This window comes from Phocoena phocoena, chromosome 8 (genome assembly GCF_963924675.1).
Source record: "Phocoena phocoena chromosome 8, mPhoPho1.1, whole genome shotgun sequence".
NCBI lineage: Eukaryota > Metazoa > Chordata > Mammalia > Artiodactyla > Phocoenidae > Phocoena > Phocoena phocoena.
This window is the reverse complement of record NC_089226.1, coordinates 56,897,510-56,921,564: the sequence shown is the minus strand read 5'-3', so window position 1 is coordinate 56,921,564 and position 24,055 is coordinate 56,897,510. Positions and strand designations below refer to the sequence as shown.

General features: G+C 54.6%; 1 protein-coding gene across 2 annotated transcripts in view; it reads left to right on the top strand.

Moving 5' to 3' along the window:
* The first annotated feature begins 7,972 nt into the window (after positions 1 to 7,972).
* DGAT2 (diacylglycerol O-acyltransferase 2) overlaps positions 7,973 to 24,055 on the top strand; it is a 31,112-nt gene continuing 15,029 nt past the window's right edge. The window contains exons 1-3 of one of the 2 annotated variants that reach the window (XM_065881451.1): positions 8,169 to 8,208; positions 16,195 to 16,197; positions 22,515 to 22,643. In XM_065881451.1, the coding sequence (XP_065737523.1) occupies positions 8,169 to 8,208; positions 16,195 to 16,197; positions 22,515 to 22,643 (172 nt within the window). Of the gene's footprint in view, positions 8,209 to 16,194; positions 16,198 to 22,514; positions 22,644 to 24,055 lie in introns of both variants that reach the window. The other variant, XM_065881453.1, reaches the window with a different exon arrangement.

The following is a 24,055-nucleotide window of genomic DNA, read 5'->3' as shown; positions in this document are numbered from 1 at the left end:
CCTCGTTGTAGCTTTGATCTGCATTTCTCTAATGATTAGTGATGTTGAGCATCCTCTCATGTTTGTTGGCTGCCTGTAACTCCAGGTGATCCTGATTTACAGGAAGGTTTGAGAACCACTGCAGCGGAGTGTAGCATAGTGGTGTATTTTGGTAGATCTGGCCCAGAGTGACTGCACCCTCCTCCAGAAAGTTGTTCCTGATTTACCCAGAACCCCCTTTCATTGACCACCCCCCAACTTCCTCCCTGCATTGCAGTCATTTGTGCCCAGGGTGCCTCCCCAGATTGCAAGTTCCCTGAGAGCAGGGTTGAGTCTCACCCATCTCCGTGCCTGCACTGGCCTTTGCTTAGAAAGATAAGCTAAATCAAGCACACCGCATCTCCAGTTTCCTCTGACTGAGGCTACTATTACTGGGCTTCTGCTCTCCGGGACCCTCGCTCACACTGTGGTTTTCCTCTGGGTATGTTTTCATCTCCGTACTGGGATGCCTGTCTCTTTGTCACTCCTAGTGTCCTCCAGTTTCAATGGTTACTCGGGACATTTTACCCTTCTCTCCGCCATTATGTTTGTTCAAACCTGTTGGACAGGTTGCCCCATCTCCTGGTAAATCTGGCTTCCCAATTTCTGTTCCAATCATAACTCTTCTATTGATAACATTTGTCAAGTACTAGATGCTAGGCCCTGTGCCGGGCACTTCGTTCATTCTTTTAGCCCTTACAACAACCCTAGGAAAGAGATACTTTACTTATTCCCATCTGGATGGTGCATAGGGATACTGAGGCCTGAACACAGTATGTAACAATCACATGTCATCTGTGTCACCTTGTGGGCTTCTGAACAAGGCTGCATTTGAAGAAAAGAGTTCACTGCTAAGGAAAGCTGGGAAAACTACTGCTGAAAAGTAATTGTCTTTTTTAAAAATATAATTAACATACAATATTTGTGGGCTTCCCTGGTGGCGCAGTGGTTAAGAATCCACCTGCCAATGCAGGGGACACGGGTTCGAGCCCTGGTCCGGGAAGATCCCACATGCTGTGGAGCAGCTAAGCCCGTGAGCCACAGCTACTGAGCCCACGTGCCGCAACTACTGAAGCCCACGAGCCTAGGGCCTGTGCTCTGCAACAAGAGAAGCCACCGCAATGAGAGGCCCGCGCATCACAAGAGTAGCCCCTGCTCGCCACAACTAGAGAAAGCCCACGTGCAGCAACGAAGACCCAACGCAGCCAAAATATATATATATAATATTTGTTTCAGGTGTACAGCATGATGATTTGATACATGTATATTGTGAGATGATCACCACAATGGGTCTAGTTAACATCCATCACCACACATAGTAATTGTCTTTTTTTTTTTTTTGCGGTACGCGGGCCTCTCACTGTCGTGGCCTCTCCCGTTGCGGAGCACAGGCTCCGGACGCGCAGGCTCAGCGGCCATGGCTCACGGGCCCAGCCGCTCCGCGGCATGTGGGATCTTCCCGGACCGGGGCACGAACCCGCGTCCCCTGCATCGGCAGACGGACTCTCAACCACTGTGCCATCAGGGAAGCCCAGTAATTGTCTTTTTTTTTTTTTTTTTTGTGGTAGGTGGGCCTCTCACTGCTGTGGCCTCTCCCGTTGCGGAGCACAGGCTCCGGACGCGCAGGCTCAGTGGCCGTGGCTCACGGGCCCAGCCGCTCCGCGGCACGTGGGATCCTCCCGGACCGGGGCACGAACCCGTGTCCCCTGCATCGACAGGCAGACTCTCAACCACTGCGCCACCAGGGAAGCCCTAATTGTCTTTTAATGTGTCTGTTTCTTCCCCCAGAATGCAGGCTCCCAGAGAGTAAGGACTGCACCCCCGGATCAGCACAGGGCTAGGAGGGTCTGCAGAAAGGTGAGCAAGAGGGAGGGATGGATAACAAAGCACGCACGAGGAGCTCTCAGTGTGAGGGGCGATTTACTCCCCATTCCTTCCCTGCAGGGGAAAGGTCCTGGGAGACTTGAGTAAAAAACTTACAGATGGAATGATGCAAGGGGCACTCTCTGTATATTTTGCAATAAAAACTTTCTAAAATGGGGCAGGGATTGTTCTGAAGGCTGGTTCCCAAGTGTTTCAGGCCTATTCCTCTCCAGTCGGCCAGACCTGTCCCACAAGACAGGGCCAAAGGCCACTACTGAGCCTGTACCCCCAGGTCAGGCATTAGAGCTGGAGGTCAGTGCTCCTGGGTTCTTGTCTGAAACCTGAACTTATCTTCAATCATCTCTTTGTGCTTCAGCCCTACCTCCATGTCACCAAGTCCTAGAGATTCTAAGGCCTCAGCATCTCTCCAGCACGCCCTTCTTTTTTTTTTTTTTTTTTTTTTTTTGCGGTACGCGGGCCTCTCGCTGTTGCGGAGCACAGGCTCCGGACGCACAGGCTCAGCGGCCATGGCTTACGGGCCCAGCAGCTCCGCGGCATGTGGGATCTTCCCGGACCGGGGCACGAACCCGTGTCCCCTGCATTGGCAGGCGGACTCTCAACCATTGCGCCACCAGGGAGCCCCAGCCCTCCCTTCTTACATTTCACCCACCACTGCTTTAGTTCAGTCTACATCCTCAGCACCTCTCCCTTCCTTCCTCCCTCTCTCCTTCCCTGCCTCCTTCTTCCTTCCAACATTAGCCAAGTCCCTCCTGTGAGCCAGGCCCGGTGTCAGGCACTGGGACAAAGAGAGCACACTAATTCTACCTTTGCCCTCAAGTAGCTGCTTCTCTGCAGGACATGTGTATAGACACTCAGAGTTATAGATGCTCTGAAAGAAAGAAGCTAGGGGTCTAATGGGGACACAGAGGTGGAGAGGGTCCTCCTAGGGCCATTACCCTCCAGACCCACTCTCCACCTTTCTCTACCATAAACTCTGCCTGGATTCTCTGTATAGACTGTGTCATTGGGCTCCTTTACCTTCTGGCCATTGGAAAGTCCCGGCAGAAGATGGGAGGGAGGGAGGGACAGAGAGTGACCTTGCTAGGTCACTATGGGCTGTCTGTGCCACAGCTGCCATCAGGCAGCCCTCTCCACACACCTCCCACTCCAGCTGGCCTCCTCCCTTTGCCCTTCAGGCCACATGCCCCCCAAAATGTCACTGGCCTTGGGGTACTGCACCATCCCTTGAATTTTTCCCTGTATCCTGCCTACACCTTTGCAAACAGTCTTTGTATTAAAATTTCCTCAAATTACCCAACTACAGCTATGCTGTTGCCTGTGGGGACCCTGACTAATACAGAGCAGAGGTAGTCAGGAAGGGTGCCATGGAGGTGACACTGAAGGTGTTCTTACCTGGACAGTGATCCTTCCAAAGCCCAAACCGACCTTATGTCATCCCTGCTAAAACCCTTTATGGCTCCCCATTTCTCTGAGGATAAAGTACAGACTCCTTAGCCTGGCACCTGAGACTGATAAAGTACAGACTCCTTAGCCTGGCACCTGAGACTGTACACTGTTCACCCCGATGAACAAGCAGCCTGTGGTGAAATCACTCAGACGGGGGACAGTAGAGATTTAGAAGGGAGGGAGGGGGTCCCGGGAGGGAGGGAGTTCCGCCCCCCAAAGCAGCCCTGCCTGGCAAATTCCTGGATGGGGAAGGAGGAGGTGGGTGACATGTGGCACTGCAAAGCCACACCAGGCCCCCCTCCCCTTGCCATCACCTCTGTCCTCCAACCCTCCAAGTGAGCCCAGCACCGGGAATGAGCTTGACCCAGACAAGCCCGAGCCTTGGGCCACGAGAACTGGTTCAAATCCCAGCCCCAGCATTGACATCTGGCAAGCTTTTTGGGTCTCTGAGCCTGAGTTTTCCCAACTACAAAATGGCAACAACCTCACAGGGCTATGAGAGAAGCTTAAAGGAGGAAAAGGATGGGAATTTCCTTTTGTCAAGCAGTTCCAGTGTTAGGAACTCCCCGTCTCCCCCATCCCACCCCAGCCTTGTGAAGCAGAGAAAGCACATGGACTTGTGGCTCAGGAAGTCTTGGATGTGAATCCCAGCTTCGCTACTTAGTCACCGTCTCATCTTGGACAAATCCCTTTATCTCCCTGTACCTCATTCGCAAAACAGGGTGGTAATCACTCCTGGCAGGGTGGCTACGTGGACCGGGTGAGCTCACACAGGCCAAGACCTGCATGGAGCAGAGCACTTGTAATTGTTTGTTTCTGCCTTTCGCCCTGTGCCTCTCTTAGGACAGGTGTCCTCTCTGCCTTGCAGACCGGCCACTCACCTCCTCTGTGCAGTGGAGGGGCTGAGGCTGCCATCACTGTTAGGGGTCTCAGAGGTGCCAGTATCCAACCCCTCACAAACCATAAAACTGTGCCCATAATTCTTAATGACAGTACAACCTTCCTGACTGAAGGGGGCGTTGGGACGTGCCACCTTTGGGGAAGCCCACCCTGGTCAAACCCAGCTTGGTGGCTTGATTTGACCTCTCCATCTGGGGTTTGGCCAAAGCACTGTGGGAAAAGCACTGGGTTGGGACATGATGCAGGAAAGGTGACCCAGGTCCTGGAGCCGTCCTCCCCACACTCTGGCAGGAGCAGCAGAGCAGTGCATTAGGACGGGCATAGAGGGGTGCTGGAACGAGTGGGGAGGGGCCAGGAGAACTCAGTGCCTGGTATGAGCTCCCCATACCCACCTCGTGCAGGAAAGAGCAGTCATCCCAGGACACAGAAAGCTGCCAAGAAACATCCTCTCTGGGTTACTCTAACCCTGGGTCTGGTTTTCCATCCAAGCCAAAGTGGACCGAGCTATTTAAGCAGGAGCCCTGGGCATGGCAGCTGGGGACCAACGGGAGGGAGTTGTCACTCTGTGAGGTGACCCAGAAGGAAGCGAGTGCCCCTCTCAGCCCTCAGACTTGCCTCAGCATCCTTTGGTGAATATTCCCATGTGTGTGAGAAAGGCCCAAATTGGGACTATGTGTTATTGCCCCATCCCAAGCCCTCACACCACTAAACCACCCACCCACCTGATCTTTCCAACCCTCCAATCTAATCAAGGTGCTCTGGTCATAGTCCTCCTTTGGTCCCGTCCCACAGGGTGAAGCCCAGGTGGGATTACACGGCCCCTCAGATCTGGTCCAGTCAACCTCTCCAGCCTGATCTCCTCCCCTGCCTGCATCCCTCTTCCAGCCTCCTTCCTCCAGCCATATCAGGGTGCTCATAGTTCCCACCTCCAGGCCTCTGCCCAGGCTGTAGCCTCTGCCTGAAGGCCTTCTCCTTCCTTTCTGCCGGGCAGAATCCTACTCTTCATCTCAGGTCCAGCAGCAAATGTCGTCATCTCGCAACCTTCTCGATTACCATTCCCTCCTTGGTGCTCCCCCGTAGCACTTTGTCCATGACTCTGTTGTACTCATTCACTGGTCAGTCCACTGTTAACTGAGCCACAAATCTGAGCCAGGCCTGCACCGGGGCACAGAGTGATGAAGTTCCTGCTGATCCTGGGGTAGCTCCTGGCCCACGGGAGAGGCAGACACTGCAGACAGTGACAGCACAGAGGAAAGGACTGAGCTCGGCACAGCCTCCCACATTTCACTGCACCATAGCCTGGCTGTCTGGCTGCAACCACTGACTTGGGGACACTGCCTCTGGGTTGGGGCTCCTCAATGTCTGACTACCATCTGTGTCCCAATGAGAGCCGGGCCCAGGAAGGTACACAGGAAAAATGTGCTGAAGTAGATGAACCTGGGATCTGAATGCTTCAAAGGGGACTTGGTCTTGATCCAAAGTCTTGCCATTTCAGTAGCTTACTTTCATAGCGCAGTGGCGACACCCTTCTACCTTCTGTGGTTTCATTTGCTCCTCAAATATGGGATAAGAACCGTCACCTCCATCTCATGATACAGAAACTAAAACCTGGGCTGGGAAGATGACTTGCCCAAGGACACACTGCAAGTCAATGGGACAGGAAAGGCCAGAATGCAGGCCTCCTGCCTCCCAGCCCAAGCTCGGCCCCTTAGATCATACTATGAGGGGAGTGGGTGGGCCATGAGTTCTAGCCCCGGGCCTCCTCCACAGGAGACCCTTCTGGAGCAGGCACAAGCCACACACTGACTTGGGGTCCTTCCAGGCCAGTAGGAGTCTTGCTTCCAAGGGGACCCAAAACACCTCTGGGGAGAGGACTGAAGAATTCACGGCACCTTCAGCATCCACCTTGTTGCACTGCTCTTTCCCCAGAAATACATCACACCTATCCCAACCTCCCAGCCTTCGCACATACCAGACCCCTATGTCCCCCGCAAACCTGGAAGCCACTAGGTTTACCTCAGTTTCCTAAAAGGCACCAAGCTCTTTTCAGCATCAGAGCCTCACCACATGCTGGTCTCTCTATCTGGAATGCTTTGCCTTCTACTCTTAGCCAACTCATGCCTCGGGGCTCCATGACTTTTTCTCAAGGTTTACTCCTATGGCCTTGAGTGGGTGGAACAAACGGCAGTGTTTCTAGGTCCCATCAGTGGCATTTGTCACATGCTGCCTTGGAACTGTGACTTCTGACAAGAAGAGATGGTAAAGACTTCAGTGGCAGAGACTCCCTCTCCTCTTACGCTGTGAGCCCACACCCAGTTTGCTCAAGCTGTCCCCAAGGAATCCGTCTCTTCACTCACATGCTTTTTGCCCACACACCTCCCTTTACCCTCCACATCCAATAATTCATTCCACCACATTCCAGTAGATCTCACCTCCTCCTGCACTTTTCTCCAGACCAGGCCTTCTCTCCATCCTTCCACCACCATCCGAGCTCAGGGATCATTCTCTCTCACCTGGGTCCCTCCCGCAGGCTCCTCACTGCCCCCCTAGCCTCTAGCCTCTCCCCACACTATGGCTGAAGGATTCTTAAAAACATAGGTGACCACTGGCATTTCCCTACTCAAAGCTATACCCCCTAATGTCTCAAGAGTGGCAGTCAAGAACCTTCCTAAGATCTAGCCCCAGTCTCATATCCCACAGCTGCCTGGGCTCCAGACACTGCAGGTGCCCTAACCCTGCCCCAAACATGCTGCCTTTTCTAAGACTTTATGCCTTACCCTAACACCCTCTGTCGTCTACAGAACTACTCATCAAAGGGCAATGAAAATAATTTTGGAACACTTTCTATGTGCCTGGCACTATACTATTTTTTTCACTTTACCTCATTTAGTTCTCAAAGCACATCACAAAATAAGTGTTATTGTTCCCATTGTACAGATATGGAAACTGAGGTTCAAGAAAGGGAGGGCCAGAACTGGGCTCCGGGTTTGCCTGATTCCAGCTCTGCTGTGCACTAATCTCTCTGGGAATTTCACCCAGGCCCCGGCCCGCAGCCCAATGAAAGGACCTCTCTCCTCTTGGTCTATAGCCAGAGGTTTCTCTCTTGCCCTAGCATTGCTGCCAGCATCCGTATGGCTGCCTCTCACTAACGTGAGCACCCCCAGGGCAGGGCGGAGACCGACTGGTTTGGGTCCCCAGCACTCAGCAGTGTATAGATTCTCGGTGAAGTTTCTACAGAAACAGATGGAAAAGTAGAGGCAGCGTGAGGGCTTCAGGAGCCCACCCCTACCTAACTAAGCCCGATACAACCACCAATCAGAGGCGGGACCTCAGCATCTGTAGCCAAGACGAGGCCTTGCCCAAAGGAAAACACAAACCCACGCCCGGCCCCGCCTGTCCTGCCCATGCCGGGGCTCCCGGCCCAAGTTCCTGCTGGCGGGCTGCACCAACCGCCGCGGGGGTGCGGCGAGGGACGGGCGGAGGGAGCGGCAGGAATAACCAGGCAGCCCCTTGCAAGGAGGACTCGGCTTCGCGGGCCGCCCACCCGCGCCGAGCAGGGGCCTCCGAGCAGCTCTCCCGCGCCAAGCCGAGCCCGGCGCTCCCCCATCCCAACGCAGCTGGTGCGGCAGAGGTTGGAACGGCCGACCCCGCCCCTGCCGCGTCGGCCCCGCCCCCTTATGAGGTTACAAAGTGCCGCGCTCCGAGCCGCGGGCGCAGTGGCCGTGGCCGTGGCCGTGGCCAAGGCTCCAGTTTCGGCCGCCGCTCGGGCCCGTCTGGCCGCCCGCCCCCCGCTCCCCGGGCCGTAGCCGCGCCCGCGCTCCCGTGCTCGGCGCGAAGCCCTGGCCCAGGCGGCCGGGGCACGGGCCAGGGGCGCGGGGTCAGGCGGCTTCACGCAGAGCCCCGACTGCACCGGCTTCGCCATGAAGACCCTCATAGCCGCCTACTCCGGGGTCCTGCGAGGTGAGCATCGGGCCCAGCTGACTGGAGGGAGAGCTTTGACTGAGGAGCCATGCTGTCCCCTGAGAGCTCTCGGAGCTGGGCTAAGGGTCTGGGACTTGATCTGTTACAGCCCAGGGTCTGCAGGGCCTTGCGGGCTTTCTCCTGGGGCAGTGCAGCTGCAAGAAGGTTTTCAGGAAAGGATGTGATGAAAGGCTCTAAGGCAGGCAGGAGTGTGTTGGTAAGGTGGGGGCACGTTGCTGGAGGACAGGCCGCTATGGGGGCCGAGGTCCCAACCCCTTTCTTTTCTTTTTGGGATAGTTTGCCGCCCTCTCCCCCACCATCACTCCCATTCTTCCCCCCAACTCACCTGGGTCTGAGATGAGGTTAGAATAATGGTTACCGGGTCTGATCCAGGCAACCTGGCATGGTAGTCATGTGGGTGCATTCTCCACTCTGGCACTCATCGATTTTGGGGACCTCTGTTACATCACTTCTCTTTCTCCAGCCTGTGAGATGGAGTGATAGCTGAGAACTCCTCTCCAAGCCCCAGCATTGCTCCTGGCCCCTGGCAGTTCCCACCCTCTCTCCTCACCTGGTGGATCAAGCTGTGAGGCACTGGATGGGGCAGAGTGGCAAGGGTTTTGCAATCCCCTGAAGCAGCCACCAGACAAGGAACATGCCTGGCTGGGACAGGTGTGCCCGCACTGTCTCCTTTCCTCACACCCATTCTTCAGCCCAGGCTTGGGAGCCCACTCAGCAGCAACTGTGAGCCTGGCACACTTAGAAGGTGGGGCAGAGGACCCTGGGTGCCCTCCAGTGTGGCCCGGGCCCCTGTTCCACCGGTGTGCAACTGAGGCCCTCCGTGAATCAGGGGCAGAGTGGAGATCAAACTCCAGAGCTTTGCCCCCTCAAGGAAGAGCATCCCTTCCATGTCCCCCACCTCTCACCTGTACTTGGAGAAACTGAGATGGGAGGAGGCGTGACCCACCCAAGGTTTCCTTAACAGGTGCCTTGGCCAGGGGATTAAATACAAATCCAGGAGAGCCTGGGACATTCTCACAGCTGTCCTGGTCTTGCTTGAATCCTCCCTCCCTCCACCTAAGTCTTTATTCTGCTTGCTGAACCTCTCCTACTTAGGATTTTTCTTCAGTAACTAACAGTAGCCTACTCGACCCATCTTCATTATAAAAATAAAACATATGAATTATTGGAATTTTGAAAAACATAGAAAAACAGGAAGAAAATTTAAAACTGCTGGTTAATTGACTATCCAAAGATAGCTTCCTAAGAGCATTTTAGTATATTTCTTTATAGTTTTATTTGTACACATTATTTAGATAAAGTTCAAAGCGTGATGTAGATATAGTTCTGAATCCTGTTTTCTCCCTCTTAATGTTAAATCATGAGTATTTCCTCCTGGTACTCCAAATCACTTATAATATTCTAGTGGCTGCTAGGTAAGCACCCTGGAGCTGTATCACAGGTTAACCGTGTCTGGGGCATTGGCGTTGTTCCCCGTGTGACTATCGGTGTGATTATCTGCCCCTCTTGGTCTGGGTACTGCTCGTTGCCCTTGGAGAACTACCGAGCTGCTGTCACCATCTTCGGGACAAGCAGCCTGAGCTGCCCCAGACACCCAGCCCTAGAGCCTCTGACAGCCCCTTCTCTCACTTAAAAGAGCTTGTCTGTTCACTGTGCCATTTAATGCCCATAACAGGGGAAGGAAGGGACCTAGCCATGTTCATGCTTTTAAAAATGCTTTTGTCTCCAGAGAATGGGATAGGGATGCTCTCTGTGGTGGTCCTTCCTGGAGATCCCCTTCCCTCACCTCTGCTGTCCACAGGCTGTGAGCTCTATCTTCCAGGAGCAGGCGACCCTGACCTCCTCATTTTTGACCTAGGATTTGTAGTTCAGGAGGACTTCCAGTGAATGATTTTGACCAAGTCACTTACTATCCTGTCAGGAGCATTTCTCCATGTTGTTATCAGGTCTTGAAAACATTAAAAAAAGAAAAAACTGGCTGCAAACAATTCCATCATGGGATGTAGCAAGGGCTGGTATGAAATGCAAACCAATCACTTTAGGTGTCTGGGCTCCGCTTTGGTGAAAGACTTGGGTGGGGAAGGCAGAGAGCTGAGGGAAATCTTGTGTTATCTGGCATCTCCATTAGACCTGCTTTTTTACATCCTTGGTCTTTGAAGACACTCCCCAGTGGCCTGGTTTGCCTCTGCCAGTGAGGTCCCATTGTTGGGAGGTGGTGAACATCCTGTTGGTGGTGGTATTCAAGGAGAGCCATGGCTTCTGTGAAGGGAAGGCCTGTGATGGGTGAGATTGAAATAGATAACCTTGGTGTCTGGTTTCTTGACCAAGAGCAAAGGCCAGCTGTGGGTGCATGGGTAGGTGGGTGTGTGCTGGAAGTGTCAGGGAGACAGGCATCTCTGTTGGTATCTTCTAATATCTGAAGGATTTACCTGTGCCAGGGGTGGAGAATGCACAGTTAGTCATATTCGCATCCCTGCCTTTGCCCCTGGATGTGAGGCTCTTCAGGTCAAAGCCCTCTGATGCCTGCCTCTATCCCCAGGGTTCACCACAGGACCCAGCACGAAATGGTGGCAGCCCCAGTAAAATCCTGAGCTGATTTGCTCTGTGAGGCTCCGAAAAGCAAGGCCAGGAACAGGGGTGGCATCATGGGGGGCAGATTTGATGTAATGGAGGAATCCTTTCTGATAGCTATTGAGGATTGCAACAGGTTTGGTGTGGGTGGGGATGGAGCTCTCCATCACTGGGAGTGTGCAAGCAGGAACTTGGTAGGAGGTGAAACTAAGAGGCTGGATTGTTGGAGGCTAACTCTGGAAGTAAGGATTGACAGTCACCTAAGCCAGTCCTAAATCATAGGATGAGTACATCATTCTCATGTTCCTCCCTCTCCCAATTCTTTATAGCTTTCTTTCCTTGCATACGCCACTTGCCCAAATGCACAAACGCCACTTTGGGGCTATCTGCGCTACTGAGGGCCCTTCTGGGCTGGGAAAGGAGAGCCAAGAGTAATATTTTATTAGCAGCCTAGGTGATTCACTAGCCAGTGTGGAAATCCTGCCACACCCCCATCCTCCCACCCCTGATTTCAGCAACAAGTACTTGAGTCATAAAATCAAAGCTCTCTGGGAACGCTACATCTGGCACAGCCCTCACGTTACAGATGGGACACTGAGGGGCCCAGAGAGAAGGGACTGGACCAGGGTTATCAAAGCCAGGGTTAGAACCCAGATCCATCTCCCAGTCGTTGGCCACCTTAAACCAAGAGAGAAGTGTGGTGAAGCCGTGAAGGGCTGAGTGCAGGGCTCTCGCCACTGTAGGTGGTCGTTTCTTGAATGAGCGTAGGTTGCTCCCAGACCATGATGGGAGTGGCAGATCACCCCTTCCCAAGCTTTTTCAGGAAGCTCCCCCAACTTGCCTTGATGAGTACATGCACCACGAGCCCCAGAGTTTTGAGGCCAGGGGAACAGCCAATTGCCCCTCATCGTACTCCAAACCTTCCAAACTCCTTGTGGCCGTGGAGCCCCCTGTGAGCAGTCCTCATGGCCTCACAACCTCGTCCCCTACCATGTCGTGCTCTAGAACTGCCAGGGGTCTTCCAGCTCCCCCAGCATTCCCACCAGTTCAGTCCTACCTCAGGGCCTTTGCATGTGCTGCCCTCTGCCCAGATCACTGCATGGCTGGCTTCCAACCATTCAGTCTCCTCTCAGAGGCCTTCTCTGACCACACCATCTGGAGAGCCGCCCCATCTTGTTTTATTTTTTATAGCCCCTCTCATTACCTAAATTCTCATGTGTACTTATCTGTTTAGGTGATTGTCTCCCCCAGAAGAATGTCAGCCCTTTGGGAACAGGGACCCTGTCTGTCTTTCTCAGTGTTTGTCCCAGCATTTAGCACAGTGCCTGGTGTATAGTAGGTGCTCAGTAAATATTTGTTGAATGAATGAATCATTAATGGGACCTCAGCCCTCCTGAGCACTGCTCCTTCCTCTTGGCAGGAAGCCCTGCTTTTTGCTTCAGTGTGATTTCTCAATTCTTCCTCAGGCCTCCTCTGTGCCCACCCGTGCTGGGTGCTGGGCCTGCAGCTGTTCCCTGCTCTGGAGACACCACAGTCTCACGAGGAGCCGGTTCCAGGGCTGAGTGCTGAGGGCGGGGGGCTCACCACAGTTTCCCCCATTACTTCCAGGACTTAGAAGCCAGAGAGCCAGGATTCCAGCCCTGGCTTCACTTCTGCTCTGGGTATCTCACTCCCCCTAAGTGGAAAATAGGATCAGAAAATCTCAAACTCTCAAGGATGTGAGGGTTTAGGTTAACACGAATGGAAAGCGCTTTGTAAACTAACTTGTGACTCGCCTGTTAGTCCTTGTCATTCATTTTGTGTGACACGTGCAACAGCCTCCAACACTATGGAGAGCGGCAGACTCAGCTCTGGGACATCCAGGAAGGCTTCTCACAGTGGGGACTCGCGTGTGGGCCCTTCAGTTTATCGATGGAGCACCTCTGTGTGTCAGACTCTGTGCTGCATACAGGTCAATCCATGGTCCCTGCCTTTGAGGAAGTGAGACTAGGGGGATGACAGTGCACGGCGGTCCACATAGTGAAAGGGGAAGGAAGCATGGGTGGAGGCCTGGAGGTGAGGGTTAGGCAGCTAAATCGTCCTGGGGTCAGGGAAGGCTTCCCGGAAGAGGCGACAGTCAATCCGAATATTGAAAGATGAACGGGTGTTACCAAGACAGGCAAGAACCTTCAGGTACAGGGACCAGAATAAATAGAGACATGAGATTTGTGTGGGAGGGAAAGTCTGACTGCAGGGTCTCTGGGCTACCAACCTGAGCTGAGGTCTTGGTGTGCTGAGAGACAAGGGAGTTAGAGGTTGCTGTATCCAGGCCTGGGGTGGCTCGCCTATGCCCTTTGCAGGGGTTGGGGGTGGAGATTTGAGAGCTGCTGGGAGAGGCCCCTGGTGCACAGAGTTTCTTGGCCTCCACCACTTCTGGAGCCTCCTGGGTGTGGAGTTGCTGCTGGCAGTTTTGAGGGCTTAGGGCCAGGAGTCTCAGTATCGTCATCTATAGAACGGGCAAATGCATGATAAGAATATCTGCCCAGGTTATGGTGCAGACCCAAGGAAGCTGAGCACACAGACCCTTTGGACAAATCGACAGAAGCAGGAAATGTGAATTCATTTCACTATTAGAGCAGATTTAGTGGCCAGGAGGCTCACCCTGCATCTGCTTCCCGTGTGACCCTGGGCAAGACCCTGCCCTCTTGGGGCCTCAGCCTCCTTGTCTGTACAGTAAGGAGGGCTGCATAAGGCAGCCCCCTCGGGTTCATTCCAGCTCTGCTACAGAAGTGTGGTTCTGATCATGCCCCTGATGGCTGTGGGATCCTGGGGGTCAACCTCCTACTCATTCTTGTCCCCAACTTGTCCATGTGAAAATGGGCTCATGTCCTGCTTGGGGCCCAGGTAAGTGCCCCAGAAGAACCTAGCTCCCCACACTTGCCCATGTATTGTGAGAAGGGCCTATTTTGAGGGCTCCTTGGTGGTGACATAACTGCAAGCTGGTGGTATTGCCATGGCAACCCCTCCCACTTTAGTAGCTATTTTTTTTAATGTGTCAGAAGGTGGGGGTAGTAGAGAAAGCAGGCCATTGGGGTCCTCAGCAGTCACCTCCAGGGTCCTCCAGGGACACCTTTGGGTCAGATGTCCCAGTGGGCCCTGTTTTAAGGACACCTAATTTGCTTTAAGGTTACCTACTTAAAGAATACCTAACCCTTAAAGGGGAGATTATTAGTCTTTCGAGAAAAGAAATCACCAGTGGATTGGGACGGGTGAATGGCTGGCTAGTTGCCTCGGGGCCCTTAGACACCATCTGAAGCTGGTGGAGGGAATGGAAGGGGTGGGCAGCAATTTCCCCTGCTTTCAGGATGGATCCCAGGACTCCCCAGCCTGGCATTTCCAGTCCTCCATGGCTCACTCCCCCTGCACATTCTCGACTAGCTTCACCCATTCACACGGTTGCTATGCTTCAACCTGATTGGACTATTTGCAGTTAATTCCTCAAAGTTGTGTGCTCTCCCCCTTCCAGGCCTTTTCCAGTGCCATCTGTGGGACTCCAGTACCTGGGGTCCTGACCCTGCACCTCCCTCCTGTCAGCCTGGCAAACTGACTCATCCTTTACATCTCACCTGACCCATCCATGACAACATCCTCCAGGCCAGTTGGGTACCTCCCGTGGATTCCCCGGCCCTGGCTTACCCTCTGTGCCTCGCTGTTCACAGCCCTGTCTCCCCAGCCATAGCTGAGGTGGGCAGCCCCGGGGTGGAGCTCTTCCTCCCACAAGAGCCCAAGAAGCAGAGGCAAGGCAGGGTGGCAGCTCCCACCCTAGAGCAGCGCCTAGCCTGGCCTGTAAAGGATACTCAGAAAGTACTCGCTGAATGAATGTTAATGTTTGGCCTCCACCCTTCTCTCCCTCCTTCTGGAACCTTCCACTGTTGCCCCTGCCTTTAATCGTGACCCCTCCAGCTAGAGGAGACCTTTCCCTCCTGATTCCCCAGAAAGTTCCCGTTTGACCCTCTGCCATGGCACAGGTCCATCATCTCTATTCTTGTCCAGGCCCTGTTTATTCATCGCAGGTCCCTCGAGCATCCAGTTGGCAAACATTGACCAAGCATCTGCTCTGTGCCTGACCCCATGCTGGGCACAGGGACCCAGATGAGCAAATGCACACTCTCTCCCAGAATGAGAAAGGCTGAGTGCAGGGTGAGGTGGGGCACATGGGCTGGGGGAGGAGGGCTTCCCCGAGGAAGGATCGGCCAGGAAGGATGAGGCCCATCTCTGACAGACCAGCGTTCAGGGCCTGGTAGGTACCCAGTAAGTGTGAGCTCAGTGACTGAGCAGATTGGGCCTGGAGGTGACAGGACTGTGTTTGGAGGGATGGCAGGCAGGGCCAAGAGTGTAGGGAGACTTCCTAGAGGGAAGAAGGGTCTGGCTGAGTATGTGGTAAGGCAGAGAATGGGTAAGGCATGGTATGGCATGGTAAGGCACGACCCTGCAGAGCCATGACTGTCCCCCATCATCACACGTGAGGCCTCCTGCTGAAAGGTGCTTGGCGGGAAGGGGACCCGGAAGAGAGCTTGCCTCTGGCCTTGAAGACGTGGCATTTCTTTGGCACTTGGACTAGCTTCCTGGACCTCAAAGGGTCTGCCAGGAGTCAGAATGTCCATCCCTCTGCCTCTGGCTCCCCTATACACCTGGGCCCAGCCCTCTGGAGTAGCTTGGGACGACTTCCTCACTGTCCACTTGGCAGCTGCTGGACCAGGGCAGAGCTTAGGTCGGGCTGGGCCCAGGTGTGGCATCCTTGGGGCTGCAGACGTGAGCGGGGTGACTCCCCCACTTGGGAACCTGTGGCGGCCGTCCACATCCCTGTGACCTCGCTGGCACCTTTCTAGCTCTCTAACAGAGGTGCCAGACGCTGTTTGTCCCTTTGCCATAAGTTATTTGGATTCCTCCCAACAATTCTGGATCATAACAAAGGAGGACGCCGAGTCTTCGACAGGGGAAGTGACTTTCAGGGTCTCACACTAAATAATAGTCAGAGCCAGGGTTTGAATCCTAAGTCTACTGAGGCCAGTGCCTCTGCTCCAAGGCAAGGCAGGGGTTGTGAAACCCACTAGACGGGAGAGGAAACCCAGGCTGACTTGGTAATTACCCCACATTCACCCGGGTCTTTACTTTTTATGATGCTCTTGCCTATGCATCATCTCATTTAATTCTCCCAAGAATCTGGCAAGGTAGGTATTAGTCCCACTGTACAGACGAGGAAACTGAGGCTTGCACAGGAAGTGACTCACCAAGGCTGCACTTCCTGCGAGTTGGAGGTCAGGTTCTCCTGATGCCCGTCCGCCTGTCCTCTGCACCTTCTCCAGGCTGGTGAGCCCCTTCCCAGGATGCCAGTAGCTAAGGAGGGTAGAGGAGGCAGTGTGGGCCACCCAGAGGCCTGACCCAAGAATGTCATGTGTGCTCCAGTGTCCCCGTGGAGGGGAGTCAGCCTTGCTCCATGCCTCCCCTCCACAGGGGAGGATCCTCTTGCCTATCCCTCTAGCTTATTTTTCTTCATAGCTCTCATCACTGCCTGATGTTACATCCTACATTTATGTGTCGGTGCTTTGTCTCTCCCTCGGCAGAATTTAAGCCCCCTAACAGGTGAGAGTTGACCTGCTGCATTCACTGCTATTTCCCCGGTGGCTGGCACAGTGCTGGGCGCCTCAGAAGTGCTCCATGCTTATCCCTGTCCCCACCCACCTCCTCCAGGAGCCTACTTTGGGCTGCTTGAGCCCTTTCCATCTTTCCTATTCTCAGCATCTGTTTTGGGTAAATGTGAACCCCCGTTCCTGGGTCATTGAGCATTCTGGGTTTGGGCCTGCCTCTTTGTAACTCCGTCTGAGTCTCTATTCCAGCAGTTGCCCCCAACCCCGAGTGCCCACTTTCCTCCTCTTCGCCTCCCAGATCTTGTCTTCCAGGCCCTGCTGAGGCCTCGCCACCTCCTTGGAGCCTCCCGGGCCAATGCCCCCACTCTGCTCCCTCTCCTCGTAACACACAACCTCATGAGCACACACATCTTGAAAAACTTTGTGTTTGCTCATCAATTCCCCTCCCACTCTGGTCAGTGGTAAAAGCCATGACGAGAGCTAATCACCTAACAGGTGTCAGTCACCTAACAGATGCCAAATGGACCTACATGCATTTTTTATTTTTATTTATTTTTTTTACCTTCCCAACCACCCTGACAGGTAGGTAGGGGTTCTTACCTTCACTTTACAGATGAGAAACTAAAGCTGAGAGGGGCTAAGTGACTTGCCCCAGGTCACAGAGTTATGCTGGGCCAGGGCTGGCCCAAGGCCCTTTCTCAAGGCTCCCAAGGCTCCGACGCTGCCCCCTCAAGCCTGTGCGAGAGGAAGCCGTGGTTGCATCAGTCCTGGATGCGGCCTGGTCACTTTACTATCAGATGTTGGGCAAAGAGGCGATACACACCCATCCCCACCTGCCATGAAACTTGGGACATGGTTGGGACAGAGGGGCAGCCCTCCCTTCACCAGGGGTGTGTTCCTGAAGTTGGGGTGTAGACTGGCTTGTGTAGTGGGGACCAGCCCTCGAGAGCCTGGCATCATTGAAATGATGAGGGACTCAGAACTCAAATGCCTGCTGAGAGTCCTGGCTCCCCTATACCCTGACCTCAAGCAAGTGGCTTAACATCTTTTGGCCTCACCTTGCCTCAGTTTCCATCTCTGTAAAATGGGGCTGCCCATCCCTGCCTGTCTACCTTCCCGGAGAGTGCTGTGGGGCAGGGAAGCTCCGTATAGACATGGGGGCAGGGGGTTCCTCTCTGGGGGTAAGAGAGCTGCTCTGGGCCTCTCTGGCAGCTCCACCCACTCTGCCCTCCCCAAGTCCAGGAGCAAAGGAACTGTATAAAATAAATGGTGAAATCAGTGGTGCCCTGGAGCAGCTGTTTGGATTGGTTACTGCCAGTTTCTCTTCATAGAATGAGTCAAGTTACTCTGTGGCCTGTCTCGTCTTCCTTGATGAAAATAAGACATCTGTAGGAAGTGGGTTCTGTTCTTATCGTGGGGTGAGGGAAACTCATGCTCAGAGAGGGCGAGAGAGGCTCACGCCCCCACCCCATCTCTATGGGGTCCTCAGTGATAGGGCTGGGGGCCTTCCTGTCAGGCAACTCAGTCTGACCTGGGCATCCAGGCCTTCAGCTGCCTCTGGGACTTCGGCATTTGTCGATTCATGCAATAAACCCCTATGAGCTCCTTCTCTCGCCAGCCTGGCTGGGCTCTGGGCACATGGATGAATCAGGTACCAGCCCTGGAACCCAGGAGACGCTGGCCAAGGAGGATGACCAAGGAAATAGACACTGGCTGCAGTGGGACCGGCGCTGAGAGGGTGCGCAGGGAGTGCAGTGTGCTGGCGGAGGCTGGGGGAGGGGTGACGAGAGAGCAGATTGGAGCTGAGACTTGGCCAGGCTGTGGCTCCCTGCTGGTCACACCCAGGTCTTGAGGACAGTCAGGCTGGGTATGAAGGTAGTGGCAGTGGTGACATCTGATTGTAGCACTGGCGTCTCTTACCAGCTTCTGAAGGACCTCTCCTAGCCAAAACTGGGGCAGAGGAGATGCTGACAGCTGAGTGGTGAGGTCTGGCAATGACCTGGGGGTGCCCAGCTGAAACCCCACTTCCCATCTGCCGGGCAGCTGTACCAGGGCTATTGCAGGGTGGTGAGCCTCTAGGTGGTATCCTCAGGAGGGTGGATACCAGAGTCCAAGCAGTCAAAGAGATCATAAAATTCATCCTCCCCACCACCATTTTATATGTGGGGAAACCAAAGCCCAGAGAGGTGAAGGGACTTGGCCAAGGTGACACAGGAGATGGTGGTACAACTGGGACTGGAACCCCAAGGCCTGCTGCCATTTAACTTACTGCACAAGATGCCTGCCCCTCTAGAGGAAAATAGGTCATGCATTTTCTCCTGTCGCCTCCCAGCCTTCCCCCACTTTCTTTTGGGGAGAAGAGAGAAGGAACGTGGGGAGACCTGCAGCACAGGGACAGAACGCAGGCCTAGAAGTTAGGCCTGAATTGAGTCCAACTTTGCCACCCTCTGGCCAAGTGACCTTGGCTGTGTCACTTCCCTGAGCCTTTATCACCACCAAAATGGCAGTGATGATGCCAAACTCACAGGACTGGTGAGGAACCAGAGTGCCTATGGAAGTGCATTGGAGGCCCTGAAGCTGCATGGGCCGTGCGGCCCGCCTACCTGTCACCCAGCCCTACAGAGAGAGAGCCAGGGGTTGGGGAGGGGGGCCTGAGGATCAGCCAGAGCAGAGACCTGCTCGTCCTTTTGCTCAGCAAACCTTGCTGAGTGTTGACTCTGGGCCAGGCTCCGAGAGGCCACTGGGAACCAAGCCATGGATCAGACCCAGGCCCTTGGGCAGCTCCCAGTGTGATGGGAGAGCGGACTTGTAATCAGCAGTCAGTACCAGGTGAGGGGCTGTGGGAACCTGGAAGGAGGACTCCAGTCCTCTCTTATTTCTCTGTTCTGCTGGCCTCTCCCGACTTCATCTACTGACAGTTTCTCTCCAAGATGGATGGGGGCTGGTGAGATGGCCCTAGAGGGTTCCACGCTTGCATGGGCCTTAGAGCTGATAATCCCAGAGAAGGAAAGGTGACCTCTCTCCAAAGGCTCACCTGTTTGGGTTTTGAAGGAGGAGCTGCCTTATCTCATTGTTGGGGGTCATCAGGTGGGCAAGGCAAGGAACGGCTTTCTAGGCAGGGGAGCAATGACTGGATATTTCTTAGATCCACAGGGGGCTTCCACTGGGCCTGTGGTTCAGCATCCTGGGCAGGCCAGCTCCCAGGGCTGGGCTCTGTGGTCAGCCAGGTCGGGATGATCTGGCCAGGAGGCAGCCGAGTGGGCCCAGGCCTGAGGGACACAGAGTGGCAGCACCCTCCCGGCCTCCCCCTCCAGGCAGCCCCCTCACTGTGCCGCCCACAGGAACACCTGCCACTCCTCAGTGGACTTTGCATTTCCTAGTTGGTTGCAGCACGGGCTATGGGCGGTAGTTGGGCCGAGGCAGGGAGGACAGACTGGGGAGTGTGGGAAAAGCCTAGCTCTGGCCAAGCTGCCCTGGGGCTTGTGGGAGCCCTTCAGGCCTTCTTCTTCTGTGTGGATAACAGGGTGATGGTTGAATAAGACAGTCTACATTTCCTGCACCCTGATTTTAGCTAATTGTGAGAGACCTGTAATAGCAGACGGACTTGGATTAGGAAACAAGGAAGAATTTTTCAGTTGTTCCAGTGGGGGATGTGTCACCAATATGGACTTACTATGCGTACCCCACCTCCAAAGCAGGAGAGCTCCATGTAGTGAGTGCGACCAGTTCGTTGGTCCTGACCCAAAGGCAGAGGCTAGACAGCCCTTTCTCTGAGCACTCCTCAGACATTCCTCAAGCACTCTTTGGGGTCCAGTTTGCAGTAGGAAGTGGTCAGATGAGACAATGTCTGATGCCTTTCCTTCCATCACCTTTTTTCCCCTGCCCAGTAGAAGGTGGAGGCCCCCAGCTCCTCCCTGCATCCTTCCCCCACCCCAAGCTTACCCTACCTAAGACTTTGGACTGAGTGTCCTGTTAAAATGCAGATTTTGGTTCAGTAGATCCAGGCTGGGGCCCTGCGTTTCTAAACAGCTCCGAGACCAGACTCTGAGTAGGAAGGTGCTGGAGAACATTCTATCCTCTCTGCAGCCAAGGCACCCAGCCTGCCCCAGACCCAGGGCAGGGACTCGTCTACCATGGCCCCTGCTTCCCTTCATCCCGCACACTCCCAGTGGCTAGGGAATGACTTGGCAGACCGACCCTTGGATTGGGATTCAGGCCTATGCCTGACCTCACTTCCCTCCCGCCTGTACTCCCCCAGTACACTCTCCCCAATTCTGAGCACAGGCCACCCTTGGACCTGCTGTACCCTGAGCAGGGGGCAGGGATCCTAGGTTCTGGCCCTGGCTAGGGAACCCTAGACGAGTCACTGCTCCTGTCCTCAGCGTCCCCAAATGTTCAGTTGGGCTGTACCAGATGACCCCAGAGGGCCCTCGGGCTCCAGGATGGGGTGTTGGAAAAGTGTGAAGGTAGAAACGGCTGTGATGGTAGGATATTTACGTAGAGGGCGAAGGAGCAGTTATGCGCTAAACCCCTGGCATGCCTGTGTAGCTCAGCCTACTCATCCGCTTGGGTGAGTCCACATACTACCACCTCCGCCCCAGGTGTCCTGTGGAGCGGTAGATACTGCTGAGCACCCAGTATGTGCCATGCCCTGGGGATACGGCTGTGCGCCCTCGAGGTCTTGCCTGAAGTCGCAGAGCGAGTGGAGCCACGGTTGGCGCTGGGATCCGACTCTTCTGCCGTGCCAAGCCCCCTCCTTCTGCTCCATTAGACCAGGTGAAGGGGCCAGGATTGATGTGTCTGCCTTGAGGCCTGGTGTTATTTACATGCCTCCCGAAAGTCAAAGTAATTGTTAACTTTCAGCAGATGAGGGTTGTGTCCCTTTCTAATCTCTGCTGTAACCTTGTTGAAATACAGATTTTGAAGAAACACAAGGGCTCGCGTGTAAGCCCTTATACCGCTCGCCCTCCCACTTCCGCAGTAGGCCAGGGTGAAAGGTCACGAGACCCTCAAGGACAAGGTTGTGACTCAGCGGGGGGCCTGGCAGAGCGGGTCGTGTGAAGGAATGTTTGACCGGCACACGGTAGGTAGGCACTCGGTGAAGATGTGCTGAGCGAAGGGCGTGCAGTTGGGGCTCAGCGCATGTGGAGGTTTGAAGGGGGGCACTCCTTTGGTCCAGCTGCCGGAAGGAATGGGCTATGTCAGGAGCCTCGCCCATGCTCTTCCCCAGCGCTGCCTCTTCTGCAATCACCAGGCTTTCCGGTCCCTCTACCCATCAGCCGCTGGAGTCCAGGGCGTCATCCTGGGGCCACGGCCACAGAGCCAATTAACTGGGCACATCTTGTCCTAACTTATAAGCTTGGCACTTGCTTGGTAGCAAACAGAATTGCAGCCCTCAGTGTTCCGAAGCTCACTGGCCACTGGAAGCAGAGGTTCCTGGCTGGTTCCTCTCTGGGCCCCAAGCTTTGGGCACTGAGATGAAGCTCTAAGTGTGAATCCCTCTGAAGGTGGTATCAGTGGCGTTGGCGGTGGGGCAGGAGGGCTCAGCTCACTGGGAAAGGGTATTAGTCCTGGAGATACAGGGGTGGGGCGTGGGTCAAGGATTGGGGGTGCGCAAAGTACACTTGGAGGAAAAAAACATTGCAGGTTGGATGTTGGCCCTCTGTCCTTGGCCTCACAGACACAGAGAGCAAAGATTAAATATTTGTACTAGATCCAGATAAAGGATAAAGACAGGAGTTTGATTGGGGTGAAGGGGAGGGAAGAAAACTGGCAACTATGGCAAGCCTCCCCCTAGCCTCTTTGGATACCCTGTTTGTTCTCCAAAATGACCCTTTGAGGGGGGACGTCATTCCCGTTGGGTATATGTAGAAACCGGGACACAGGGAAGCAAAGCATGTGAACAGCCCAGAATTATCAATGCAAAACTGTTGTGTGGCAGGGCTGGGATGTGAGTCCAGATCTGTCTGATGTGTTGGCCCGTGCGCCTCTCATGTCTAGGAAGGTGTCTGTGGGAGATAGCTTGATGATGGGGACTCTGAGGCTGGAGGGAACGGTGGACAGGCTGACCTCTCTCTTCTTCCGCAGGCACTGGCTCCAGCATCCTCTCCGCCCTCCAGGACCTCTTCTCCATCACTTGGCTCAATAGGTCCAAGGTGGAAAAGCATCTACAGGTCATCTCGGTACTCCAGTGGGTCCTGTCTTTCCTCGTGATGGGTAAGCCGGGGCTTAGAGGGTGAGGGCAGGCCGGGACCACCTCCCCAACAGATGTTGGAGAGGTGAGGGGTAAAAGCATCCTCCCACCTCCCACCTTTTGGGTCCCCGATAAAGTGCTCTACCCCAGGCATGCATGAGGACTCACCAAGATTCACTGGGAGGTGGTGGTATGCTTCCCATTTTATAGATAGAAAGCGCAAGTCTCAGAGAAGGTAAGTAACTTGTCCAAAGTCACACAGATTTGGGTCCAGGTCTATAGGACCCCCAAAGCGTGTGCTGTTCCCACATGCTGCCCTGCCTCCCAGCAGACATTTTCCCACAGGTATGTTGCTTTGCCTTAGGGTGGTATGGTGCTGACTCCACCACAAACAAGCTCCATGACTACACAGGTTCCTTGAACTCCCTGAAAGTCAGTTTCCTCATTTTGAACGTGAGGAATACGCTGTCTCACATGTCGCACGGGGCCAGGGCGTGGTGGGCCCCCAGTGTAGGGAGCTGCTGTCGGGAAGCGCCCTCAGAGCCCCCGCCCAGGCCTCATCCACCCTCTGCTGAGCACGGTCCCCAGCTGCTTCCTGCAGCCCATTCAAGGCTTCTCCTTGTCTCTCTCAACACCTCCCACGTCAGTGCTTTGGTTGCTTCTCCGGCAGGTCCAGGTTGGTGCCTCCGTCCCCTGGGTTGCCATCCAGACCGGGGTCAGGGTACCGTAGGTTGTCCAGGAGGAGGAAAGGGCCCCTGGCCTGGGCCAGGCCCTGCTCTCCCAGCAGCCTCTCCTCTTCCCCAGGCCCCAGTGTCCTCAGCATAATAAGTGACTTCCCCAGCACCTCAGGGCAGACAAACCTGTTGCCGAGCATTGTAGAGTGAGTCTCTCGGGACAGCCCGCTCTTCAGGATCGTTCAGGCCAACAGGGATCATCAGAAATTACCGTGTCAGTGCTGATCCACGTGCTCCCAGTAGGCGTGGCGGCCTCTGAGACCACATTTCCAGGGCAGCAGCTGCCCCTCCCTCCCTCGGCAGGGCAGAGGGATGGGACGGGGCTTGCTGTTTATAGAGCCCCCTCAGTGGACCAGGCACTTGATGTGTCTGTCTTTCCTTGACTTCCCACTTCACAGGTGAGGAAATAGGGACTCACAGAGGTTCGGTGACTCTCCGAGATGGTGAAGCTCATTCAGAGGCAGAGTTAAGGATTAAGCAGAAGCCCAGAGCACTCACCAGGGAGTCCGGAATTAGTGGACCTGGTCTGAAATAGCCAGTCTTCACCTTGAGGCCCAAGAGCGGGCTTTAGGGGGTTCCGTGAACCCCTAAAATTAGGCGCAAAATTATACGTGAAAGTACGTTCACAGTTTTCTGGTGTGAAGGACCATCGCTGTCCTCAGATTTTTGCAGAGACATATGGGCCTCAACAAGATAAAGAA